Here is a 24,832-nt window from a genome sequence, read left to right as displayed (position 1 = left end):
TTGGTTTATATCTAAATATTGTGAGTATCAAGTCAAGTAAATTTTCTTCAAAACATTTATCAGAATCTCATGAATTTATAATAAAAAACTAAAAAGAAAAAGAAAGGGATATGAAAAATGAATTTGCCGTACAGCTGAAATGGACGGGCTAAGAAAAACAAATGCATGCGGGCTTTAAGACATTAATGTTTTTTAAGCCTTAGGCTTTATTCCGTATTGAAATACATTTTCCCACAAATACACACAGTAGGGCTGTCGTCTGCACCATTTTTTAATGTCGATATAATTCATATACCGATGTCGACAGTTTTTTTTTTTAGAATTTGTTTTTGATATCGACATGCCTGGATACGTGCTAATGTCGGCATAAGGCATGTAGATGACGGCCTTAACACACAGCCTAAACCCTCATCCGATGTACAATTTTGATCTCACAGGTTAAAGTGGGCCAAGCCTATGCGGAGAAACTTCAAGAAGATGTTAAACACATGGAGGAAGATGTGGAAGGAGGCCAGGAGCAGATGAAACAAGACATGCAGATGGTGAAAGATATGCTGGATGAATTGAATGGAGAGAAACAAGAATTGGAAACGGAGGTAAGCTTACTCCCTAGGGTGGGGATGGAGTAAGGGTGGGGATGGTAGGAACAGATAAAACAAGATATGCAGATGGTAAAAGATATGCTGGATGAATTGAATGGAGAGAAACAAGAATTGGAAATGGAGGTAAGCTTTATACTCCCTAGGGTGGGGATGGAGTAAGGGTGGGGATGGTAGGAACAGATGAAACAAGACATGCAGATGGTGAAAGATATGCTGGATGAATTGAATGGAGAGAAGCAAGAATTGAAAACGGAGGTAAGTGGGGATGGGGATGAATTGAGGGTGGGGTAGGATAGATGAAACAAGACATGCAGATGGTGAAAGATAATATGTGGTAAGGGGGGTGATAGAGTTACGCAATCTAATGTTCAGATATCGGTAGGCCTATATTTTTTTAGAGAAAAGAATGGTATAGCTATATATTTTACCTTTATGCAAATAAATTGCAAAGTTTTAGGTAAAAAGAAGCTAAGTTTTGCTATGCAAAAAATGCGTATAGAGGTTGTAATATGGGTGGTTGTGAAGAAATTCCAACCAAAAGGCCACTAATAAAAAAAAAAAAAAAAGACACTTGAGTTTCTCTATTTTTGAGAAACTATAGAAAGCTATCGTGGGGCGCGTTTCGATTAATGGTGATCAAGACTTAGTTGATCTTTTATTAATCTCATCAGCTACATTTTGCTCAGCTTAATTTTATGATCACCTAGTATTTTGGTATATTTGTTCACAGTAGAAACATGGATCTGCATACCTAATTAACTTAGGTCCAAAGTGCCTAACTTTATGACATTGTCAATTTGGTCATTTTAGTGCCAGAGGTTTTTTCTAAAAATGGACAATGCAATGTCAATTATGGCATTTTGTAGGCCTATGCTAACATTTAGTGACAGAAATTATATTTTACTATGAAAATTAAGCATGAGTGGTTTTGATTTCATTAAAATGGATATCTTTTCTTTATTAGAAAAGAGTAGACCTATTAGTAGGCCTACAAATATCATGATAATGAAAATCTAGTTGGGTACAATAGGTATAAAGTTTTTATTAGGTATAAAACTGAGGAGTAGGCACTATTATTTAAGTGCCTTCATAGTGAATCAATAAGTAGGCCTTTATGGTATATATGCTATTTTTTTGGTCCATTTAATGAAATCCATATAATGTTGCGTTGCTTAGGCGCAATTTGTATGATGGAGTCATTAATGGTCTCATTGAAAAAGCATGATGTTTGAAAAGGTCACAATAAAGAAATCACAGGCAGTTTGACCTAAAATAGTGTCATGAATTGTCATAAACACGCGCTTTCATGAGATGTAGGGGCATCAGCCTAATCAGTTTTCGCTAAAAGATCTAGCAAGTCTTTGAGTGTCGGAGACATTGGGCATGTTTCAGAGCTAACATCATCCTTGCTTGGCAAGATAGAAGTCAAAGATAACTCATCATCATGGTTGTTGTCGTTTGAAGTTATCTTTGCTCTGATAAGACGTTCTCCTAAGTTTTGGGTACGTCTTAATGCAAGTATAGGAGGATGGGGAAAGATCTTATGCAGGTTATGATTATTAGATATGTAGTGCCAGTTCCTGAGAAGAGCCTGTTTGATATTAGCATTACTTCTTTGGGGAAGTAATCGGTGCTAAAGACAAGAGGTATATCATCAGAATGTTTGACATCCTCCAGATAGATGTTTCTTCGATTGTATGAAACATCAGTTAGGCAATCCAGCACTTCTGATTTCTCATATCCTCTCAATAGAAGTTTAGAGATGAATGAGTTCAGTTTGTGCTTATATTCTTTTTCCGAACTGGAATTTCGAATATATCTTATTGCTTCACCTTTAATCATGCCGTGAAAACACGAATTTGGGTGAGACGAATCTCTGGAAAGATATTGGAATGTGTCACAGGGTTTGCTGAAACATTTCATATCTAGAACCTGCGTGTTTTGGAATCTTTCACCTTTGAAAAGAGTTAGGTCTAGAAAATTAATTTCTGTTTTTGACCACTCATGAGTGAATTTCAAAGTCGGGTGCATAGAGTTAATTTGACTTATGAAATTAATTAGCTCATGTTCATCTCCTGACCAAAACATAAGAATGTCATCACGATATCTGAACCATTTGAAGATTTTATCACTAAGGGAAATGAATTTCTTTTCCAATGAATGGAACATTATATCACATAGGTCCGGGGCACATTTTTGTCCCATTGGAGCGCCTATGGTTTGCAAATAATATTTCTCATTAAATGAGAAGCAGTTTCTTTGCAAAACTAGTTTTAATAATGCTTCCATATGACGAACTAGTGGCATTCTAGGAAAGTAAATTCCAGGATTGGTATCAGATAAGGTTTTCAGAACTTCTTTCTCCACTTCGTTTTGGAGAACATTTGTGAACATTCCAATACAGTCTATTGTCACCAAAAGACTGTTTTCTGGAAGTTTTATTTGCTCGAGTTTTCTTATCACGTCTTTCGTATCTCTTAAGTAAGTGCTTTGTTTTTGCACGAGAGGTACAAGAAAGAAATCGATAAATTCGCCTATTTTTTCACATGGTCCCCGAGTTGCTGATTATAGGTCTTCCTATAAAGAGTCTGTCAGCGGGGTGGTTTTGTGAACTTTCGGCAGTAGATAGCACGTAGGTGTTCTGATTTTGCCTTCATTCGGATATAGATAGTCGTATGTATTTTTATCAATACTCTGATCCCATAACATAAGGTTTAGCTGTTTTTGAATCAATTTCACTGTATCGAGTGTCATGTTGACATCAATTGGAGTGTACTGATTTCCTTGTAGCATAGTTTCACCTTCGTGTATGTAATCATTTTTATTGATAACGACAACGCATACGAGATTTGTCTGGTTTTGGAAAACTAAATGTTTCTTTTCCTTTAGAGATTTCAGAGCTTGACGTTCGGGTTTTGTCAAGTTATCGTGAGAAACTCTGTTGTTAACTTTTGCCAGTTCTAACCTTGTAGACTCTAGGTAATTTTCTAAGTCTAAACAAAGGCGAGAAAGTGGGGTCCAATTGGAAGCTGGTTTAAACTTATGTTTAATTTTTGCTTTTTTATTGGACATGATATAACGGATGCGCATTTTTCTCATGAAACTTTTGGTATCCCTGTCAAGCAAAATTGCTTTGGGGGGTTTTGGGATATCTACAAATTTCAAACCTCTCCCTAATACAGAGTATTCTGCATCAGAGAATTTTTCGTTTGCTAAGTTTATGACGAATTTTTTGTTTATATTGGCCAAGTCCTTAAGTTTTTTGGACTTCTTGGATTTTTTGAGTATTTTGGAATTTAAGTGACAATTTCTGGACTTAATTTTGTCCTTATTTTGTCTCTTAATACTCTTGTTTTGAAACTTTCTTTTTTTTGGCATTTTACACTATCAAGTATCAAACTGGGGATATTTTATTTGATTCAAGTAGCATGGCATTGACACATGTATCATCTCTCTTTTTGGAAGATGGGGGCCTTGAAAAGGCCGATTTGATGTTGAAGAGCCAACTTTAGATTTTAAGTTGGCGTGCTGCCTTTGACTTCTTCTTCATCTTCTTGTTCTTGGTAGACTTCTTGGCAGGATAGGTTTGCCCGGCTTGGTAACCTTGCCTCTCTTCACTCGTTTGAGCCTGTTCATAGACTTGTTCACGATGTCGAAGAGCTCCAGTCCCTTGCTAGTCTCCTGAGGCGGAAGGGCCTTTTGAAGTCATGCACGGCGTTCTGAGCCATGTCGTTAGCCGCTTTTGTCTAATGTCGCAACTCTCTCTGTCACCAGATAATTTGCCGCGGCATCCATAAGCTTTTCAGAGCAATCCGTAAGGATGTTCTCCCACTCAGTTTGGAAACCCCAACTAAGTGAGCCCCAGGAAGTTGGGGTAGGTTCTTTTGAACCTTGAACATCGGAAGGATGTCTCCGTTAAGCTCGGGAACCACGGATATCTAGTGCAAGAGAATTGGCCTTAGACGCAGCCAAACGAACTTGCTTGATTTTGCTCAGTTCACCCCACACTATCTTCTTGGCCTTATCTGTCAGGATGATCTTCTGCTTGTCTTTATGGCTTGGTGGTCGCGTTGACCAGGCGAGGCTGACTAGCGACGGATGCAAGGATGGCAGTGGCTTGAGTCAAAGGATTGGTCGAGTCAACGGCGAAATGTCGCCAGGAGAGCTCGTCGGAACTTTATTGATCTTCGGAATCCTATATTTAGACAAGTCAAGATTCTTTCCCGGAGTGGGAGGAAAAATGTCTTGTTCCGAGGTCTCCATCAGATCAAGAGTGTCCAGTCGCTATCACCGTAAGAAGAAGTAGCTGATGCTGAAGTCATGTTGACAGTCAGATGGCAAATGATGCGATGCGTTGAATTTGTTTTTGAGAGAGGAATGTGTCAATTCTCTAAGGTCGCGCTGTCCAAAATGTTGGCGTGAGCGATGCGTGAACGCTGCGTGCTGCGTAGTAACAGTTATGCATACGCAGCGTCAAGCGAGACGCCAAATTTAATTGGACAGGTGCGGGATGCTGAAATGACTGCATAGAGCCAAAATAGCAAGTTTTAGAGAGGCAAAGTTCAATTGAAAGACAGGATCAAAACTGAGTAAAGATCACCGATCCATAAGAGCATATACGCATGGGTATTTTGAAGTCATAATCTGATTTCATACTTCCTATTTTTGGAGTATGGTAATCAGAATATAGAGATAAGTAACCAAGATTTAGGTGTGGTTATCAAAGGCTCAGTCCTGTCTATATGATATAATATGCCTTGATATTTTTAGGCGTATTTGAAAATAGACAAGAAAGATAGATTTGCCTTATAAAGAGATGTTCATGATATTTTGGTTTGTATGAACATGTCAATTCTCTAACCTGAAATGGGTTAGGCCTAAAGACGGGTTTGTGATATCGAACGTATAGAGATTCCTTCGCTAATGACAGAGTCATCAGGAGAGAATACCAGCGCACTGTCTATCGGATATCTTATGTCCAAAACGAAGGAGCATAAAACGGAGAAAAAGTGGTAAGGGGGGTGATAGAGTTACATAATCTAATGTTCAGATATCGGTAGGCCTATATTTTTTAGAGAAAAGAATGGTATAGCTATATATTTTACCTTTATGCAAATAAATTGCAAAGTTTTAGGTAAAAAGAAGCTAAGTTTTGCTATGCAAAAAATGCGTATAGAGGTTGTAATATGGGTGGTTGTGAAGAAATTCCAACCAAAAGGCCACTAATTCCATTATAGGAAAAAAAGACACTTGAGTTTCTCTATTTTGAGAAACTATAGAAAGTTATCGTGGGACGCGTTTAGATTAATGGTGATCAAGACTTAGTTGATCTTTTATTAATCTCATCAGCTACATTTTGCTCAGCTTAATTTTATGATCACCTAGTATTTTGGTATATTTGTTCACAGTAGAAACATGGATCTGCATACCTAATTAACTTAGGTCCAAAGTGCCTAACTTTATGACATTGTCAATTTGGTCCATTTTTAGTGACAGAGGTTTTTCTAAAATGGACAATGCAATGTCAATTATGGCATTTTGTAGGCCTATGCTAACATTTAGTGACAGAAATTATATTTTACTATGAAAATTAAGCATGAGTGGTTTTGATTTCATTAAAATGGATATCTTTTCTTTATTAGAAAAGAGTAGACCTATTAGTAGGCCTACAAATATCATGATAATGAAAATCTAGTTGGGTACAATAGGTATAAAGTTTTTATTAGGTATAAAACTGAGGAGTAGGCACTATTATTTAAGTGCCTTCATAGTGAATCAATAAGTAGGCCTTTATGGTATATATGCTATTTTTTTGGTCCATTTAATGAAATCCATATAATGTTGCGTTGCTTAGGCGCAATTTGTATGATGGAGTCATTAATGGTCTCATTGAAAAAGCATGATGTTTGAAAAGGTCACAATAAAGAAATCACAGGCAGTTTGACCTAAAATAGTGTCATGAATTGTCATAAACACGCGCTTTCATGAGATGTAGGGGCATCAGCCTAATCAGTTTTCGCTAAAAGATCTAGCAAGTCTTTGAGTGTCGGAGACATTGGGCATGTTTCAGAGCTAACATCATCCTTGCTTGGCAAGATAGAAGTCAAAGATAACTCATCATCATGGTTGTTGTCGTTTGAAGTTATCTTTGCTCTGATAAGACGTTCTCCTAAGTTTTGGAGTACGTCTTAATGCAAGTATAGGAGGATGGGGAAAGATCTTATGCAGGTTATGATTATTAGATATGTAGTGCCAGTTCCTGAGAAGAGCCTGTTTGATATTAGCATTACTTCTTTGGGGAAGTAATCGGTGCTAAAGACAAGAGGTATATCATCAGAATGTTTGACATCCTCCAGATAGATGTTTCTTCGATTGTATGAAACATCAGTTAGGCAATCCAGCACTTCTGATTTCTCATATCCTCTCAATAGAAGTTTAGAGATGAATGAGTTCAGTTTGTGCTTATATTCTTTTTCCGAACTGGAATTTCGAATATATCTTATTGCTTCACCTTTAATCATGCCGTGAAAGCACGAATTTGGGTGAGACGAATCTCTGGAAAGATATTGGAATGTGTCACAGGGTTTGCTGAAACATTTCATATCTAGAACCTGCGTGTTTTGGAATCTTTCACCTTTGAAAAGAGTTAGGTCTAGAAAATTAATTTCTGTTTTTGACCACTCATGAGTGAATTTCAAAGTCGGGTGCATAGAGTTAATTTGACTTATGAAATTAATTAGCTCATGTTCATCTCCTGACCAAAACATAAGAATGTCATCACGATATCTGAACCATTTGAAGATTTTATCACTAAGGGAAATGAATTTCTTTTCCAATGAATGGAACATTATATCACAGAGTTCGGGGCACATTTTTGTCCCATTGGGAACGCCTATGGTTTGCAAATAATATTTCTCATTAAATGAGAAGCAGTTTCTTTGCAAAACTAGTTTTAATAATGCTTCCATATGACGAACTAGTGGCATTCTAGGAAAGTAAATTCCAGGATTGGTATCAGATAAGGTTTTCAGAACTTCTTTCTCCACTTCGTTTTGGAGAACATTTGTGAACATTCCAATACAGTCTATTGTCACCAAAAGACTGTTTTCTGGAAGTTTTATTTGCTCGAGTTTTCTTATCACGCCTTTCAGTATCTCTTAAGTAAGTGCTTTGTTTTTGCACGAGAGGTACAAGAAAGAAATCGATAAATTCGCCTATTTTTTCACATGGTCCCCCATGAGTTGCTGATTATAGGTCTTCCTATAAAGAGTCTGTCAGCGGGGTGGTTTTGTGAACTTTCGCAGTAGATAGCACGTAGGTGTTCTGATTTTGCCTTCATTCGGATATAGATAGTCGATGTATTTTTATCAATACTCTGATCCCATAACATAAGGTTTAGCTGTTTTTGAATCAATTTCACTGTATCGAGTGTCATGTTGACATCAATTGGAGTGTACTGATTTCCTTGTAGCATAGTTTCACCTTCGTGTATGTAATCATTTTTATTGATAACGACCACGCCACGAGATTTGTCTGGTTTTTGGAAAACTAAATGTTTCTTTTCCTTTAGAGATTTCAGAGCTTGACGCTCGGGTTTTGTCAAGTTATCGTGAGAAACTCTGTTGTTAACTTTTGCCAGTTCTAACCTTGTAGACTCTAGGTAATTTTCTAAGTCTAAACAAGGCAGAAAGTGGGGTCCAATTGGAAGCTGGTTTAAACTTATGTTTAATTTTTGCTTTTTATTGGACATGATATAACGGATGCGCATTTTTCTCATGAAACTTTTGGTATCCCTGTCAAGCAAAATTGCTTTGGGGGTTTTGGGATATCTACAAATTTCAAACCTCTCCCTAATACAGAGTATTCTGCATCAGAGAATTTTTCGTTTGCTAAGTTTATGACGAATTTTTTGTTTATATTGGCCAAGTCCTTAAGTTTTTGGACTTCTTGGATTTTTTGAGTATTTTGGAATTTAAGTGACAATTTCTGGACTTAATTTTGTCCTTATTTTGTCTCTTAATACTCTTGTTTTGAAACTTTCTTTTTTGGCATTTTACACTATCAAGTATCAAACTGGGGATATTTTATTTGATTCAAGTAGCATGGCATTGACACATGTATCATCTCTCTTTTGAAGATATGGGGGCCTTCAAAAGGCCGATTTGATGTTGAAGAGCCAACTTTAGATTTTAAGTTGGCGTGCTGCCTTTGACTTCTTCTTCATCTTCTTGTTCTTGGTAGACTTCTTCGGCAGGATAGGTTTGCCCGGCTTGGTAACCTTGCCTCTCTTCACTCGTTTGAGCCTGTTCATAGACTTGTTCACGATGTCGAAGAGCTCCAGTCCCTTGCTAGTCTCCTGAGGCGGAAGGGCCTTTTTGAAGTCATGCACGGCGTTCTGAGCCATGTCGTTAGCCGTTTTGTCTAATGTCGCAACTCTCTCTGTCACCAGATAATTTGCGCGGCATCCATAAGCTTTTCAGAGCAATCCGTAAGGATGTTCTCCCACTCAGTTTGGAAACCCCAACTAAGTGAGCCCCCAGGAAGTTGGGGTAGGTTCTTTTGAACCTTGAACATCGGAAGGATGTCTCCGTTCGCTCGGGAACCACGGATATCTAGTGCAAGAGAATTGGCCTTAGACGCAGCCAAACGAACTTGCTTGATTTTGCTCAGTTCACCCCACACTATCTTCTTGGCCTTATCTGTCAGGATGATCTTCTGCTTGTCTTTATGGCTTGGTGGTCGTTGACCAGGCGTGAGGCTGACTAGCGACGGATGCAAGGATGGCAGTGGCTTGAGTCAAAGGATTGGTCGAGTCAACGGCGGTCGCAGGAGAGCTCGTCGGAACTTTATTGATCTTCGGAATCCTATATTTAGACAAGTCAAGATTCTTTCCCGGAGTGGGAGGAAAAATGTCTTGTTCCGAGGTCTCCATCAGATCAAGAGTGTCCGAGTCGCTATCACCGTAAGAAGAAGTAGCTGATGCTGAAGTCATGTTGACAGTCAGATGGCAAATGATGCGATGCGTTGAATTTGTTTTTGAGAGAGGAATGTGTCAATTCTCTAAGGTCGCGCTGTCCAAAATGTTGGCGTGAACGTGCGTGAACGCTGCGTGCTGCGTAGTAACAGTTATGCATACGCTGCGTCTGTAGACGCCAAATTTAATTGGACAGGTGCGGGATGCTGAAATGACTGCATAGAGCCAAAATAGCAAGTTTTAGAGAGGCAAAGTTCAATTGAAAGACAGGATCAAAACTGAGTAAAGATCACCGATCCATAAGAGCATATACGCATGGGTATTTTGGAAGTCATAATCTGATTTCATACTTCCTATTTTTGGAGTATGGTAATCAGAATATAGAGATAAGTAACCAAGATTTAGGTGTGGTTATCAAAGGCTCAGTCCTGTCTATATGATATAATATGCCTTGATATTTTTAGGCGTATTTGAAAATAGACAAGAAAGATAGATTTGCCTTATAAAGAGATGTTCATGATATTTTGGTTTGTATGAACATGTCAATTCTCTAACCTGAAATGGGTTAGGCCTAAAGACGGGTTTGTGATATCGAACGTATAGAGATTCCTTCGCTAATGACAGAGTCATCAGGAGAGAATACCAGCGCACTGTCTATCGGATGTCTTATGTCCAAAACGAAGGAGCATAAAACGGAGAAAAAGTGGTAAGGGGGGTGATAGAGTTACGCAATCTAATGTTCAGATATCGGTAGGCCTATATTTTTTAGAGAAAAGAATGGTATAGCTATATATTTTACCTTTATGCAAATAAATTGCAAAGTTTTAGGTAAAAAGAAGCTAAGTTTTGCTATGCAAAAAATGCGTATAGAGGTTGTAATATGGGTGGTTGTGAAGAAATTCCAACCAAAAGGCCACTAATTCCGTATAGGAAAAAGACACTTGAGTTTCTCTATTTTGAGAAACTATAGAAAGTTATCGTGGACGCGTTTCGATTAATGGTGATCAAGACTTAGTTGATCTTTTTATTAATCTCATCAGCTACATTTTGCTCAGCTTAATTTTATGATCACCTAGTATTTTGGTATATTTGTTCACAGTAGAAACATGGATCTGCATACCTAATTAACTTAGGTCCAAAGTGCCTAACTTTATGACATTGTCAATTTGGTCCATTTTTAGTGACAGAGGTTTTTCTAAAATGGACAATGCAATGTCAATTATGGCATTTTGTAGGCCTATGCTAACATTTAGTGACAGAAATTATATTTTACTATGAAAATTAAGCATGAGTGGTTTTGATTTCATTAAAATGGATATCTTTTCTTTATTAGAAAAGAGTAGACCTATTAGTAGGCCTACAAATATCATGATAATGAAAATCTAGTTGGGTACAATAGGTATAAAGTTTTTATTAGGTATAAAACTGAGGAGTAGGCACTATTATTTAAGTGCCTTCATAGTGAATCAATAAGTAGGCCTTTATGGTATATATGCTATTTTTTTGGTCCATTTAATGAAATCCATATAATGTTGCGTTTTTAGGCGCATTTTGTATGATGGAGTCATTAATGGTCTCATTGAAAAAGCATGATGTTTGAAAAGGTCACAATAAAGAAATCACAGGCAGTTTGACCTAAAATAGTGTCATGAATTGTCATAAACACGCGCTTTCATGAGATGTAGGGGCATCAGCCTAATCAGTTTTCGCTAAAAGATCTAGCAAGTCTTTGAGTGTCGGAGACATTGGGCATGTTTCAGAGCTAACATCATCCTTGCTTGGCAAGATAGAAGTCAAAGATAACTCATCATCATGGTTGTTGTCGTTTGAAGTTATCTTTGCTCTGATAAGACGTTCTCCTAAGTTTTGGGTACGTCTTAATGCAAGTATAGGAGGATGGGGAAAGATCTTATGCAGGTTATGATTATTAGATATGTAGTGCCAGTTCCTGAGAAGAGCCTGTTTGATATTAGCATTACTTCTTTGGGGAAGTAATCGGTGCTAAAGACAAGAGGTATATCATCAGAATGTTTGACATCCTCCAGATAGATGTTTCTTCGATTGTATGAAACATCAGTTAGGCAATCCAGCACTTCTGATTTCTCATATCCTCTCAATAGAAGTTTAGAGATGAATGAGTTCAGTTTGTGCTTATATTCTTTTTCCGAACTGGAATTTCGAATATATCTTATTGCTTCACCTTTAATCATGCCGTGAAAGCACCTAATTTGGGTGAGACGAATCTCTGGAAAGATATTGGAATGTGTCACAGGGTTTGCTGAAACATTTCATATCTAGAACCTGCGTGTTTTGGAATCTTTCACCTTTGAAAAGAGTTAGGTCTAGAAAATTAATTTCTGTTTTTGACCACTCATGAGTGAATTTCAAAGTCGGGTGCATAGAGTTAATTTGACTTATGAAATTAATTAGCTCATGTTCATCTCCTGACCAAAACATAAGAATGTCATCACGATATCTGAACCATTTGAAGATTTTATCACTAAGGAAATGAATTTCTTTTCCAATGAATGGAACATTATATCACAGAGTTCGGGGCACATTTTTGTCCCATTGGAACGCTTCTATGGTTTGCAAATAATATTTCTCATTAAATGAGAAGCAGTTTCTTTGCAAAACTAGTTTTAATAATGCTTCCATATGACGAACTAGTGGCATTCTAGGAAAGTAAATTCCAGGATTGGTATCAGATAAGGTTTTCAGAACTTCTTTCTCCACTTCGCTTTGGAGAACATTTGTGAACATTCCAATACAGTCTATTGTCACCAAAAGACTGTTTTCTGGAAGTTTTATTTGCTCGAGTTTTCTTATCACGTCTTTCGTATCTCTTAAGTAAGTGCTTTGTTTTTGCACGAGAGGTACAAGAAAGAAATCGATAAATTCGCCTATTTTTTCACATGGTCCCCGCAGTTGCTGATTATAGGTCTTCCTATAAAGAGTCTGTCAGCGGGGTGGTTTTGTGAACTTTCGCAGTAGATAGCACGTAGGTGTTCTGATTTTGCCTTCATTCGGATATAGATAGTCGTATGTATTTTTATCAATACTCTGATCCCATAACATAAGGTTTAGCTGTTTTTGAATCAATTTCACTGTATCGAGTGTCATGTTGACATCAATTGGAGTGTACTGATTTCCTTGTAGCATAGTTTCACCTTCGTGTATGTAATCATTTTTATTGATAACGACAACGCCACGAGATTTGTCTGGTTTTGGAAAACTAAATGTTTCTTTTCCTTTAGAGATTTCAGAGCTTGACGTTCGGGTTTTGTCAAGTTATCGTGAGAAACTCTGTTGTTAACTTTTGCCAGTTCTAACCTTGTAGACTCTAGGTAATTTTCTAAGTCTAAACAAGGCGAGAAAGTGGGGTCCAATTGGAAGCTGGTTTAAACTTATGTTTAATTTTTGCTTTTTATTGGACATGATATAACGGATCGCATTTTTCTCATGAAACTTTTGGTATCCCTGTCAAGCAAAATTGCTTTGGGGGTTTTGGGATATCTACAAATTTCAAACCTCTCCCTAATACAGAGTATTCTGCATCAGAGAATTTTTCGTTTGCTAAGTTTATGACTGAATTTTTTGTTTATATTGGCCAAGTCCTTAAGTTTTTGGACTTCTTGGATTTTTGAGTATTTTGGAATTTAAGTGACAATTTCTGGACTTAATTTTGTCCTTATTTTGTCTCTTAATACTCTTGTTTTGAAACTTTCTTTTTTTTGGCATTTTACACTATCAAGTATCAAACTGGGGATATTTTATTTGATTCAAGTAGCATGGCATTGACACATGTATCATCTCTCTTTTGGAAGATATGGGGCCTTGAAAAGGCCGATTTGATGTTGAAGAGCCAACGTCAGATTTTACGTGAGCGTGCTGCCTTTGACTTCTCTCTTCATCTTCTTGTTCTTGGTAGACTTCTTCGGCAGGATAGGTTTGCCCGGCTTGGTAACCTTGCCTCTCTTCACTCGTTTGAGCCTGTTCATAGACTTGTTCACGATGTCGAAGAGCTCCAGTCCCTTGCTAGTCTCCTGAGGCGGAAGGGCCTTTTTGAAGTCATGCACGGCGTTCTGAGCCATGTCGTTAGCCGTTTTGTCTAATGTCGCAACTCTCTCTGTCACCAGATAATTTGCCGCGGCATCCATAAGCTTTTCAGAGCAATCCGTAAGGATGTTCTCCCACTCAGTTTGGAAACCCCAACTAAGTGAGCCCCCAGGAAGTTGGGGTAGGTTCTTTTGAACCTTGAACATCGGAAGGATGTCTCCGTTCGCTCGGGAACCACGGATATCTAGTGCAAGAGAATTGGCCTTAGACGCAGCCAAACGAACTTGCTTGATTTTGCTCAGTTCACCCCACACTATCTTCTTGGCCTTATCTGTCAGGATGATCTTCTGCTTGTCTTTATGGCTTGGTGGTCGTTGACCAGGCGTAGGCTGACTAGCGACGGATGCAAGGATGGCAGTGGCTTGAGTCAAAGGATTGGTCGAGTCAACGGCGGTCGCAGGAGAGCTCGTCGGAACTTTATTGATCTTCGGAATCCTATATTTAGACAAGTCAAGATTCTTTCCCGGAGTGGGAGGAAAAATGTCTTGTTCCGAGGTCTCCATCAGATCAAGAGTGTCCGAGTCGCTATCACCGTAAGAAGAAGTAGCTGATGCTGAAGTCATGTTGACAGTCAGATGGCAAATGATGCGATGCGTTGAATTTGTTTTTGAGAGAGGAATGTGTCAATTCTCTAAGGTCGCGCTGTCCAAAATGTTGGCGTGAGCGTGCGTGAACGCTGCGTGCTGCGTAGTAACAGTTGCGCATACGCGCTCTGCGAGACGCCAAATTTAATTGGACAGGTGCGGGATGCTGAAATGACTGCATAGAGCCAAAATAGCAAGTTTTAGAGAGGCAAAGTTCAATTGAAAGACAGGATCAAAACTGAGTAAAGATCACCGATCCATAAGAGCATATACGCATGGGTATTTTGAAGTCATAATCTGATTTCATACTTACTACTTTTGTAGTATGGTAATCAGAATATAGAGATAAGTAACCAAGATTTAGGTGTGGTGTACAAAGGCTCAGTCCTGTCTATATGATATAATATGCCTTGATATTTTTAGGTATTTGAAAATAGACAAGAAAGATAGATTTGCCTTATAAAGAGATGTTCATGATATTTTGGTTTGTATGAACATGTCAATTCTCTAACCTGAAATGGGTTAGGCCTAAAGACGGGTTTGTGATATCGAACGTATAGAGATTCCTTCGCTAATGACAGAGTCATCAGGAGAGAATACCAGCGCACTGTCTATCGGATGTCTTATGTCCAAAACGAAGGAGCATAAAAGCGGAGAAAAAAGTGGTAAGGGGGTGATAGAGTTACGCAATCTAATGTTCAGATATCGGTAGGCCTATATTTTTTAGAGAAAAGAATGGTATAGCTATATATTTTACCTTTATGCAAATAAATTGCAAAGTTTTAGGTAAAAAAGAAGCTAAGTTTTGCTTTGAAAAAAATGCGTATAAAGGTTGTAATATGAGTGGTTGTGAAGAAATTCCAACCAAAAGGCCACTAATTCAGATAGGAAAAAAGACACTTGAGTTTCTCTATTTTTGAGAAACTATAGAAAGCTATCGTGGGAAGCGTTTAGATTAATGGTGATCAAGACTTAGTTGATCTTTTTATTAATCTCATCAGCTACATTTTGCTCAGCTTAATTTTATGATCACCTAGTATTTTGGTATATTTGTTCACAGTAGAAACATGGATCTGCATACCTAATTAACTTAGGTCCAAAGTGCCTAACTTTATGACATTGTCAATTTGGTCCATTTTTAGTGACAGAGGTTTTTCTAAAATGGACAATGCAATGTCAATTATGGCATTTTGTCATTATCATGATATTTGTACAAAGGCCTATGCTAACATTTAGTGACAGAAATTATATTTTACTATGAAAATTAAGCATGAGTGGTTTGATTTCATTAAAATGGATATCTTTTCTTTATTAGAAAAGAGTAGACCTATTAGTAGGCCTACAAATATCATGATAATGAAAATCTAGTTGGGTACAATAGGTATAAAGTTTTTATTAGGTATAAAACTGAAGTAGGCACTATTATTTAAGTGCCTTCATAGTGAATCAATAAGTAGGCCTTTATGGTATATATGCTATTTTTTGGTCCATTTAATGAAATCCATATAATGTTGCGTTGCTTAAAATTTGTATGATGGAGTCATTAATGGTCTCATTAAAAAAGCATGATGTTTGAAAAGGTCACAATAAAGAAATCACAGGCAGTTTGACCTAAAATAGTGTCATGAATAGTCATAAACTCAGCGCTTTTTTCATGAGATGTAGGGGCATCAGCCTAATCAGTTTTCAAACTAAAAGATCTAGCAAGTCTTTAGTGTCGGAGACATTGGGCATGTTTTTAGCTGATGAGATTAATCAAAGATAACTAACCTAACATAGTAAAATCATCCTTGCTTTGCATAGAAGAAGTAAAAAACTCATCATTTTTCATGGTTGCTTTTTTACTTGTTTGAATATCTTTTCTCTGAAAAAATATAGGCCTACCGATATCTGAACATTAGATTGCGTAACTCTATCACCCCCCTTACCAAAGATAATATGCTGGATGAATTGAATGGAGAAAAACAAGAATTGGAAACGGAGGTAAGCTTTATACTCCCTAGGGTGGGGATGGTGAGGGTGGGGATGGAGTAAGGGTGGGGGAGGGTAGGAATAGATGAAACAAGATATGCAGATGGGGAAAGATATGCTGGATGAATTGAAAGGAGAAAAACAAGAATTGGAAATGGAGGTAAGCTTACTCCCTAGGGTGGGGATAGTGAGGGTGGGGATGGTAAGGGTGGGGATGGTGAGGGTGGGGGTGGGGGATGGTAGGAACAAGTGGGGATGGGGATGAATTGAGGGTGGGGGTAGGATAGATGAAACAAGATATATGCAGATGGTGAAAGATATGCTGGATGAATTGAATGGAGAGAAGCAAGAATTGAAAACGGAGGTAAGCTTACTCCCTAGGGTGGGGATGGTGAGGGTGGGGATGGTAGGAACATATGAAACAAGATATGCAGATGGTGAAAGATATGCTGGATGAATTGAATGGAGAGAAACAGGAATTGGAAATGGAGGTAAGCTTACTCCCTAGGGTGGGGATGGTGAGGGGGAAAGTAGGAACAGATGAAACTGCATGTAGAGATGTAGATGGTCACAGATCAGTTGGATGAAGTCAGGGGAATGTTAAGCATTCACTTAAATAAGAACTTTTACTGTGAAACCTTAATGATGATATCATACCATTGATTGAGAGTCAAATTTACTAGGTGATGAAATCTATACATCCTCTATGGAAGGCATTACCTTAATCTTCCACACAGGGAGTGTGAATTTCAAATGGGGTTACAATGTACCTGAATGGGTAACTCCATTTGAAATCTACCCCCCTGTGTGGGAGATTAAGGTAAAGTCTTCCATAGGGGGTGTATGGATTTCAACTGGAATAACCCATGGTTGGTTCAAAACTATAGTGTTTGTTCTTTTAGCTTTCAATAAGTTTGTCTACACCATTTCCCCTGATTCTTTCACCCCTCAGAATAAATATTGACCAATCCCTTATGTTTCCTAGGCACCTGCAAGGTGTCATTGATTAATTAACAAGTTGACATTATACAGGAAACCTGTTACTAACATGCATGTGTTGTTTAAGCCAAGAAATAAAAACAAGATTTGTTTGTCGGTCTTGAAATGATCAGCCTTAATTTTGAAAATGAAAAAATTGAGTGGTTCATAAGAATACTGGCCCTGATAATGAGAAGCTATTTTCTCTTTCAGAATTTTGTCATGTTGAATTATAAACACAAAGTTCTTTACATTTATAAACTGTATTTTTACATGGATGAAGTGATGAAAGAGTAAACTATAATATATCGCTGTAAACTTTTGATGAGTGCACACTGTCCTGATGTTGTAAAGTCGGAGCCAACAACACGTACGGCACATAGTTCATTCATAAATTTCCACCCGGCAACAGAGACAAGGGTTTTTCAACGCAGTAAATATGGGATGTACGCTTATAAAATTCCTTTAAAAGGGAAGGCCAGCCTCAATGCAGAAGAGGTCTTGTAAATAGTTTGGGTCACCGTGAAAGGCATTTTTAGGATCACGCTTACATCCATGTTACATATAAGTACATGACAGTCCACCAAACCATGAATGGTGAGAACACGCGCTGAAACAGCAAAAAACATTAACTCCTATAACTCCTGTCAACTCTTCATTACTCCAAATTGTTCTGTATTTTTGTCTTTACTGCTTTTTACTCATGCTTATTATTAAAATCAAGAAATACACTGCAGTTGTTTGTTAATTCGCTATGTAAACTCAACTTACATGCACATTTTATTTTAAAATGATTTTATATTATTTCGCAATGTACAGTTTACTATAAAGTAGATAGTGGCACGCACATGATAAAGGACTGATCATTCACTACAATCTCTACTTTTAAACTGTATTTTTTGAATGTGTTGATTGTTAGTCCGAAACTCCTGCAAAGCTATGGACATGGCATCTTACCTACTCCATTCTGTAATAGTCTGCATTGTGTGTTTTCTCAGTCTTCAATCATTTTGTTGAATGTAATTTTATGAATCAAATAAAAAAGATAGAAAGTGGCCTCACTTTAGTTATGTGTCATTTATAGTATTTATAATTTATAAAGTAAGACAATAATTTATTTATTTTCTATAAGTGCATGTCAAAATATGGGATATATTGTTCAATATTATAGCTAGCCCCTAAAAACTTTATTTTCCATCGGATTTTTCCTGTTGAAAAGACAAAACTGATGTTAAAGATAGCAATAATATCATCAATAACATTTTGAGTCATTTTTATCCATAAAACGATACAGGATAGAATAGATAATTACTTTGACTTCAATGTGGTCCATATAATAAAATTTTGATTCTACAACATTATTAGATCTGTTATCAACATATCAATTATGCACTCACAGGCAACCAAACATCATGCTATGCTCAGTAGTCCACTGATATGACCTCGTCCAGTGATCATTCCCCGCTAATTACTAATTGTTGACCATGTCATTTTTTTGATATGCTGATTGCAGAACAAGTTTATGTTTATATGTGTAGGCCTAACGTATGATAACTTTTTAAGTCATAATTAATTCAAACATAACTTTGGCAATACTCAATCGTTTTCGTTTGTTGAAACGGCAAAACATACTTTCTTTTCCTTACAAATCGAATTAGCAGACATCAAAAACATTTCCACCACAAGAAGTAAAAAAAATAATTCATACCAATAGAAGAAGGCTATAATCTTAGCTAATCTTTAGTGTACACAAATCCCATCTAAGAATTAGATACCAGCCCTATGGGCTGGCGAAAATACACTCTCGTGAAAAGTTTACAGGAAAATATTATATCTCAATTACCATCTGTTTTGGTACGAGAGCACAACGCGCCCTCATCACACTACTAGGGCCACCCCATTCAGGCCCCATTCAAATCTGGTAGATATCTACAGAATTATATGGTGGATATTTACAATACAAATTATACAGTATTTACTCAAATGAAATTGATACCTGCATCCGAAAACAATTATACCCTACTCCAGGTGCAGCAGTTCTGAGTAGTACTATGTAGTACAGTCCAACCTCTCTTATCTGGCCATGATGGGACCAAGTATTGGCTAGATAAGTGAACAATCCGGATATGCAACATCGAGACGTGCTAAAATGGGGTAATAACACTGAAAGATAGTATATGAGTGCTGTATGCCACATAGTTATGTCCTTCTAAATGCTTCAGTGCATGAAATCAAGATCTCAAAGCATTATATTTTTCTATGAAGATCACATGTCCGGATAACAGAGTTCCGCATATAAGAAGTCCAGATAAGGGAGGTTGAACTGTATAATGAAGAGTTGACCAATTGGTGTTAGGATGCAGGTATCAATTCCACTTGAGTATACTGTATAATTTGTTTTGAAAATATCAGCTATTTTGTTTTGTAAATATCTGTACCTGATGAGAGGCTTTTTGGTTGATCTAATAATAATAAAAAAGTTTTCCAACCAGCCCTACCCTATCCTAAAAAAAGTGGTGAGGACAAACAAATAATTTTTTTTCTTGGCCATATGTTACAGGTTATTAACTTGAAGGAAACTATAATGGAAATGGAAGAAGCCTGTGCAGGACATGAACAGGACAAGCAACAACACCTGACAACCATAGCGGACTTAAACAACGCTGTCCAGACATTACGCAAGGAGAAACAAGGCATGCACAAAGAACTTACCGATCTGAGACGTACGAGCACAGCCGATTCAGAAGAGTGGATGCAGTTTCAGAAGGATCTACAGAAGGCGGTTGTGATTGCGACCGATTATCGCCACGAAGCGCAGGGGGAGGTGGATACTCTGATCAAAGAGAGAGAAGACTTGCAGGATAGGTTGAAGAGTTTAGACGCAGAGGTGGACAGATTACGCAAATTGGAGAGGTTGCATACCGCATCCTCGCCACCGATGGCGAGCGCGGGGAGGACGGCGCTAGGGTCTTCGGAAACTGAAATTCGTCAAAGGATGCAGGCGTACATGAAAACTAATGATAAAACTGGTAACAGAAAAGGCACAGTGTGGACTGCGCAGCAACAACAACAACCTTTATCTGTTAAGAACTTGATTAAGACTATTGAGAGCGCTGCGGCACAGGATGCGCCAAAATTACCCACCAATTTGGAACTGTTTAACGGTGAATGCTCTTCACCGCCACCAAGGCCCATGCTTGAAAGGCGTAATACAACCATCGCTGCAACAAAATCCTATGAGAGCAAACCGCAGTATACTCGCCGTGCAACCCAATCAGTCACATCACCCACCGAGCCACGAAAATCCATCACGTCAACAAAATTATTCAATTTTGACGAAATGTCGTCGCCAACAAAAGACTCACGCTCGAAATCTCACGATGTGAATCATATTTCACCAGACACTCCACCGAAAACTCCGACAACTCGTAGCGAGGCACGACAGGCAATAAGTGATGCTCTGTTTCTTAGGAGCGATTTCTTGGGACGTAAAGCTGGTGTTACTAGTCCGGGATCTAGTAGTAAGGACTTTGCTGATGTTGCTGGAGGCAGTGATTCGTTAAGTAATAAGAGCCCTGTTGGTGCTAGTGGTGGCGTCATAAGGAGAAACACGTAAGTATAGATTTGATGGGAGAAAACATAAACACATTTTAAGCTGAAAATCACATGTTTTTTTTGGTTTTTTTAAATTTTAATCTTTTTTAAATTTTTTTATTCCTTTTTTGCAAAAAAAATAAGAAAAAAAGTCTAGGGTCTGGCCTATTTTTAGGGTCGGTCGGGTTACGCCAATCAAACAAATTTTTTTAGGCCTTACACACAAAACCAAGCCTGACCTTTTAAAAATTAGACTACTTGTAATTTCAGAAATACACAGGATTTGTAAATGGGCTGTTCCAGTTGAAATCCATACACCCCCTATGGAAGACATGACCTTAATCTCCCACATGGGGAGTGTGAATTTCAAATGGGGTTACCTTTATTAATATGGGTGATTCCGTTTGAAATATACACCCCTCCCTTTGTGGGGGGATTAAAGTCAAATTTTCCATAGGGGGTTATGGATTTCACCTGGAATAGATTAGTGTACAAATCTGCATGGCCAAATTTGATTTCACACTTGGTGAAATATATACAAGAAGGCGTTATCTGCAATAGCTGCCCTGTAGACATTTGACAATTTCTGCATTCTACAAATGTATATATGTTACACAAATGACACCTGGCAGCTATTGCAGATGGGACCTAATCCCTTGAACTGTACGATTAAAAACAACAAATTTTAGAACACCTTTAAAACCCCCTGGTCACTACTGGTTATCTAACAGCATTTCTGATTGGTTGATAACTTGAAATGCTCATTTCAATTGCCAATTATGACTAGTCTTTAAACTATTTATGGTAAAACTTGAAGATGATCTTATTAATACCCTCCTTGGTTGGTTCAAAATTGGACACAATATTCATTTTGGCCAATCGGCAGGTAGTTCTCATGGGGTTAAAACCTAGCCCCTAATGCAATGAATAAAACACCTTATTTTACGAGTCAGACTGACTCAGATTTTACATTTTGGGAGATCAGATTACACAAAAATTATCAAATTTGTGTGAGATTTTTAAGCTTTGGTGATATTTCAGGATCATTTTATCCTCCTGAAATAACCCTACTTGAAAAGTTATTGTGCCTGTAAAACAGGGTGTTCTTATGTTGCTTAGATTTCATATTGAGTTTAGTAGGCCTGTGGAAATAAACTCTTGTTTTGTTTGTCCCCTATATATAAACACAACATTCTGCATCAAATGTTTTAAATATTTGCCCCCCCCCCTCCAATTAAGCAATCGTACCACTTCCCTTTCTGTTTGTGTGCTTCTTAACAGTGACATGTCTGAAAGCAGAAAGGATCCATTGACTGCGTTAGTGAAGATTGGTGGTGGTGGCTCAAAGAGAAATGCTTTACTTAAATGGTGTCAACAGAAAACACAGGGATATAAGGTATGTCATATCTACTTCAAGATTGTAGTCTTTCTTAGAGATATGTATGATAACAGAAGGGATTCGTTGACTGCGTTAGTGAAGATTGGTGGTGGTGGCTCCAAGAGAAATGCTTTACTTAAATGGTGTCAACAGAAAACACAGGGATATAATGTATGTCATATTGTAGTCTTTGTTAGGGATATGTATGATAAGGCAAAAAAAAAGGTTTGTGTCAAAGCTCACGAGTGGTTTGAAAACAAATACGATTTTTTTTTTAATTACAACTTGGTATTTTTATGGTGTTTTGAGAAAAAAATCTGATTTTCGCCGATTTTTTCTTGAAAAAATTTACAAATTTAAAAAAATTTTTGAACTAAAAAAAATTCTGCATTTCTTTTATTTCAAATTGCGCGATTTTACAAATGCGCGTGCAAGCTTTGAGACAAACCTTTTCTTTTTTGCCTAACAAAAAGGGATCTGTTGACTGCACCAAGAACCACAAATACCCGCCACGAAAACATTACAATAGATTTTACAATAATACATGTTTGTACAGCCACAAGTACCAGTAATAATGTTGCTCAAATTCCAAATAATGTTTTTGGAGGGTCTCTGCTAAAATATTTTGTTGTTTATCTTTTGTCTGTTTGATTGTTTTAGGGGATTGATATTACAAACTTCAGTAGCAGTTGGAACGATGGCCTGGCCTTCTGTGCCCTCATGCATAATTACCTATCAGATCAGATACCATTCAGAGAACTCAATAGTCAAGATAAGGTAAGACAGGCATATAGCCACACACACCCCCACACTAGGGTGCATCAGATGCCCCTCATGTCAATGGATTCATCTGTCCCTAGTCTTAAAATGTTCCTATTGTCACAAAACTAACATGTGCCAAGTTTGAATTAATTAGGAGGTTGTCCTGGGGGCCACCGAGAGCCTAAAGTTACAATGTGTGTTCCTATGTAGTAAAGTTCGTTGACCCTGTACAATTCCAATTAGAAGCTGATCGAACAATTTAAAGTAGCTGCCATATCAAAACCGTTAGGACTTAGAAGCTCAAATCTTTTGCGCTTATAGTACTGATAATCATGTTCGAATCGGTGATAAAAATTAATCACCAACAAAATGAGCATGTGTGGAATTGGCACAAGCGCCCTCGATACAAAATTTCAGTGAAATAGGCATTTTGTGGTAATTTTTACCTCAAATTTTACAAATGTTGATGTCCTGGTTGTCATTACACTTTTACAAAGCAGATTTTCTGAACTTTAGATCAATATATAATACATATTAACAACTTTCAGTGTGAAATAAAGTATTATAGCACTTGGTTAAGACAGAAATTATAGATTTTCCCAAGAATATGGACTGTGGGGGCGCTTTTGACAATAAAACACACAGTCATTTCTTTGGAGATGGATTTTCATCACAGATTCAAAGATGATTATCGGGACGCTTAGCTCCCAAGATTTGAGCTTCTAAATCCAAACGGTTTTGATATGGCAGCTACTTTAAATTGTTCGATCGGCTTCTAATTGGAATTGTACAGGGGTCAACGAACTTTACTACATAGGAACACACATTGTAGCTTTAGGCTCTCGGTGGCCCCCCAGGACGACCTCCGAATTAATTCAAACTTGGCACATGTTAGTTTTGTGACAATAGGAACATTTTAAGACTAGGGACAGATGAATCCATTGACATGAGGGGCATCTGATGCACCCTACCCCACACACACCCCACCCACACTTGGCTTTCTGTGCCCTCATGCATAATTACCTATCCGATCAGATACCATTCAGAGAACTCAATAGTCAAGATTAGGTAAAACAGACAGATACCCAGACAGACAGATACCCACACCCACACACACACACCCACCCCCACCTGGCTTTCTGTGCCCTCATGCATAATTACCTATCCGATCAGATACCATTCAGAGAACTCAATAGTCAAGATAAGGTAAGACAGACAGATACCCAGACAGACAGATCGCACACCCACACACACCCACCCACACCTGGCTTTCTGTGCCCTCATGCATAATTACCTATCAGATACCATTTCTGTTCAAAGTTTCGGTAAGTGTGCCTAATTTGAAACCTTTCTGCAAATTTTCCTGATTTTGAAAAAACAGCCCATCTCTCGACAAGTTATCAGAAAATTGTAACTCAAAGTAGGCTGAAAATGCACCCCAAATTTGCCACACATCCATGTACCCACCTTTTTACTAAGACCCCCTCCCCCTGGTGAGTGTGAGGAGATATTTGGAAAGTGAGAGAAGATATTTGGAAAGTGGTCATACACACACCGACAGGCACTGTAATTTGTTATTTATTACTTCTTAAGTGATGTCTTCTTCACATGTGTATATTTTATTTTATTTTCAGAGACGCAACTTTACATTGGCTTTCAAAGCAGCTGAAAGCTTAGGCATAGCTTCTATACTGGTAAGTGCATTCAGTAAAGCACGGTTCCCATGGTCCTTGAGAGTCCTTGAAAGTCCTGGAATTTGAAAACACCTTTTCAAGGCCTTGAAAGTCCTTGCATTTTGCACAAGGTCCTTGAAAGTCCTTGAAAATTGGAATTTTACCTGAAGTATAATTTTGACAAAATTTTGGGAGTG

General features: G+C 37.8%; 1 protein-coding gene across 1 annotated transcript in view; it reads left to right on the top strand.

The window, feature by feature from the left end:
- LOC140168542 (cytospin-A-like) overlaps nt 1-24,832 on the top strand; it is a 56,957-nt gene that overhangs the window by 28,937 nt on the left and 3,188 nt on the right. The window contains 5 exon segments of the mRNA XM_072191945.1: nt 438-596; nt 19,789-20,840; nt 22,104-22,218; nt 22,861-22,977; nt 24,597-24,656. Of these exon segments, the coding sequence (XP_072048046.1) occupies nt 438-596; nt 19,789-20,840; nt 22,104-22,218; nt 22,861-22,977; nt 24,597-24,656 (1,503 nt within the window).

This window comes from Amphiura filiformis, chromosome 13 (assembly GCF_039555335.1).
Source record: "Amphiura filiformis chromosome 13, Afil_fr2py, whole genome shotgun sequence".
In the NCBI taxonomy this organism is placed as follows: Eukaryota; Metazoa; Echinodermata; class Ophiuroidea; order Amphilepidida; family Amphiuridae; genus Amphiura; species Amphiura filiformis.
The sequence above is the reverse complement of the archived record's forward strand: the minus strand, read 5'-3'. Positions and strand labels throughout refer to the sequence as shown.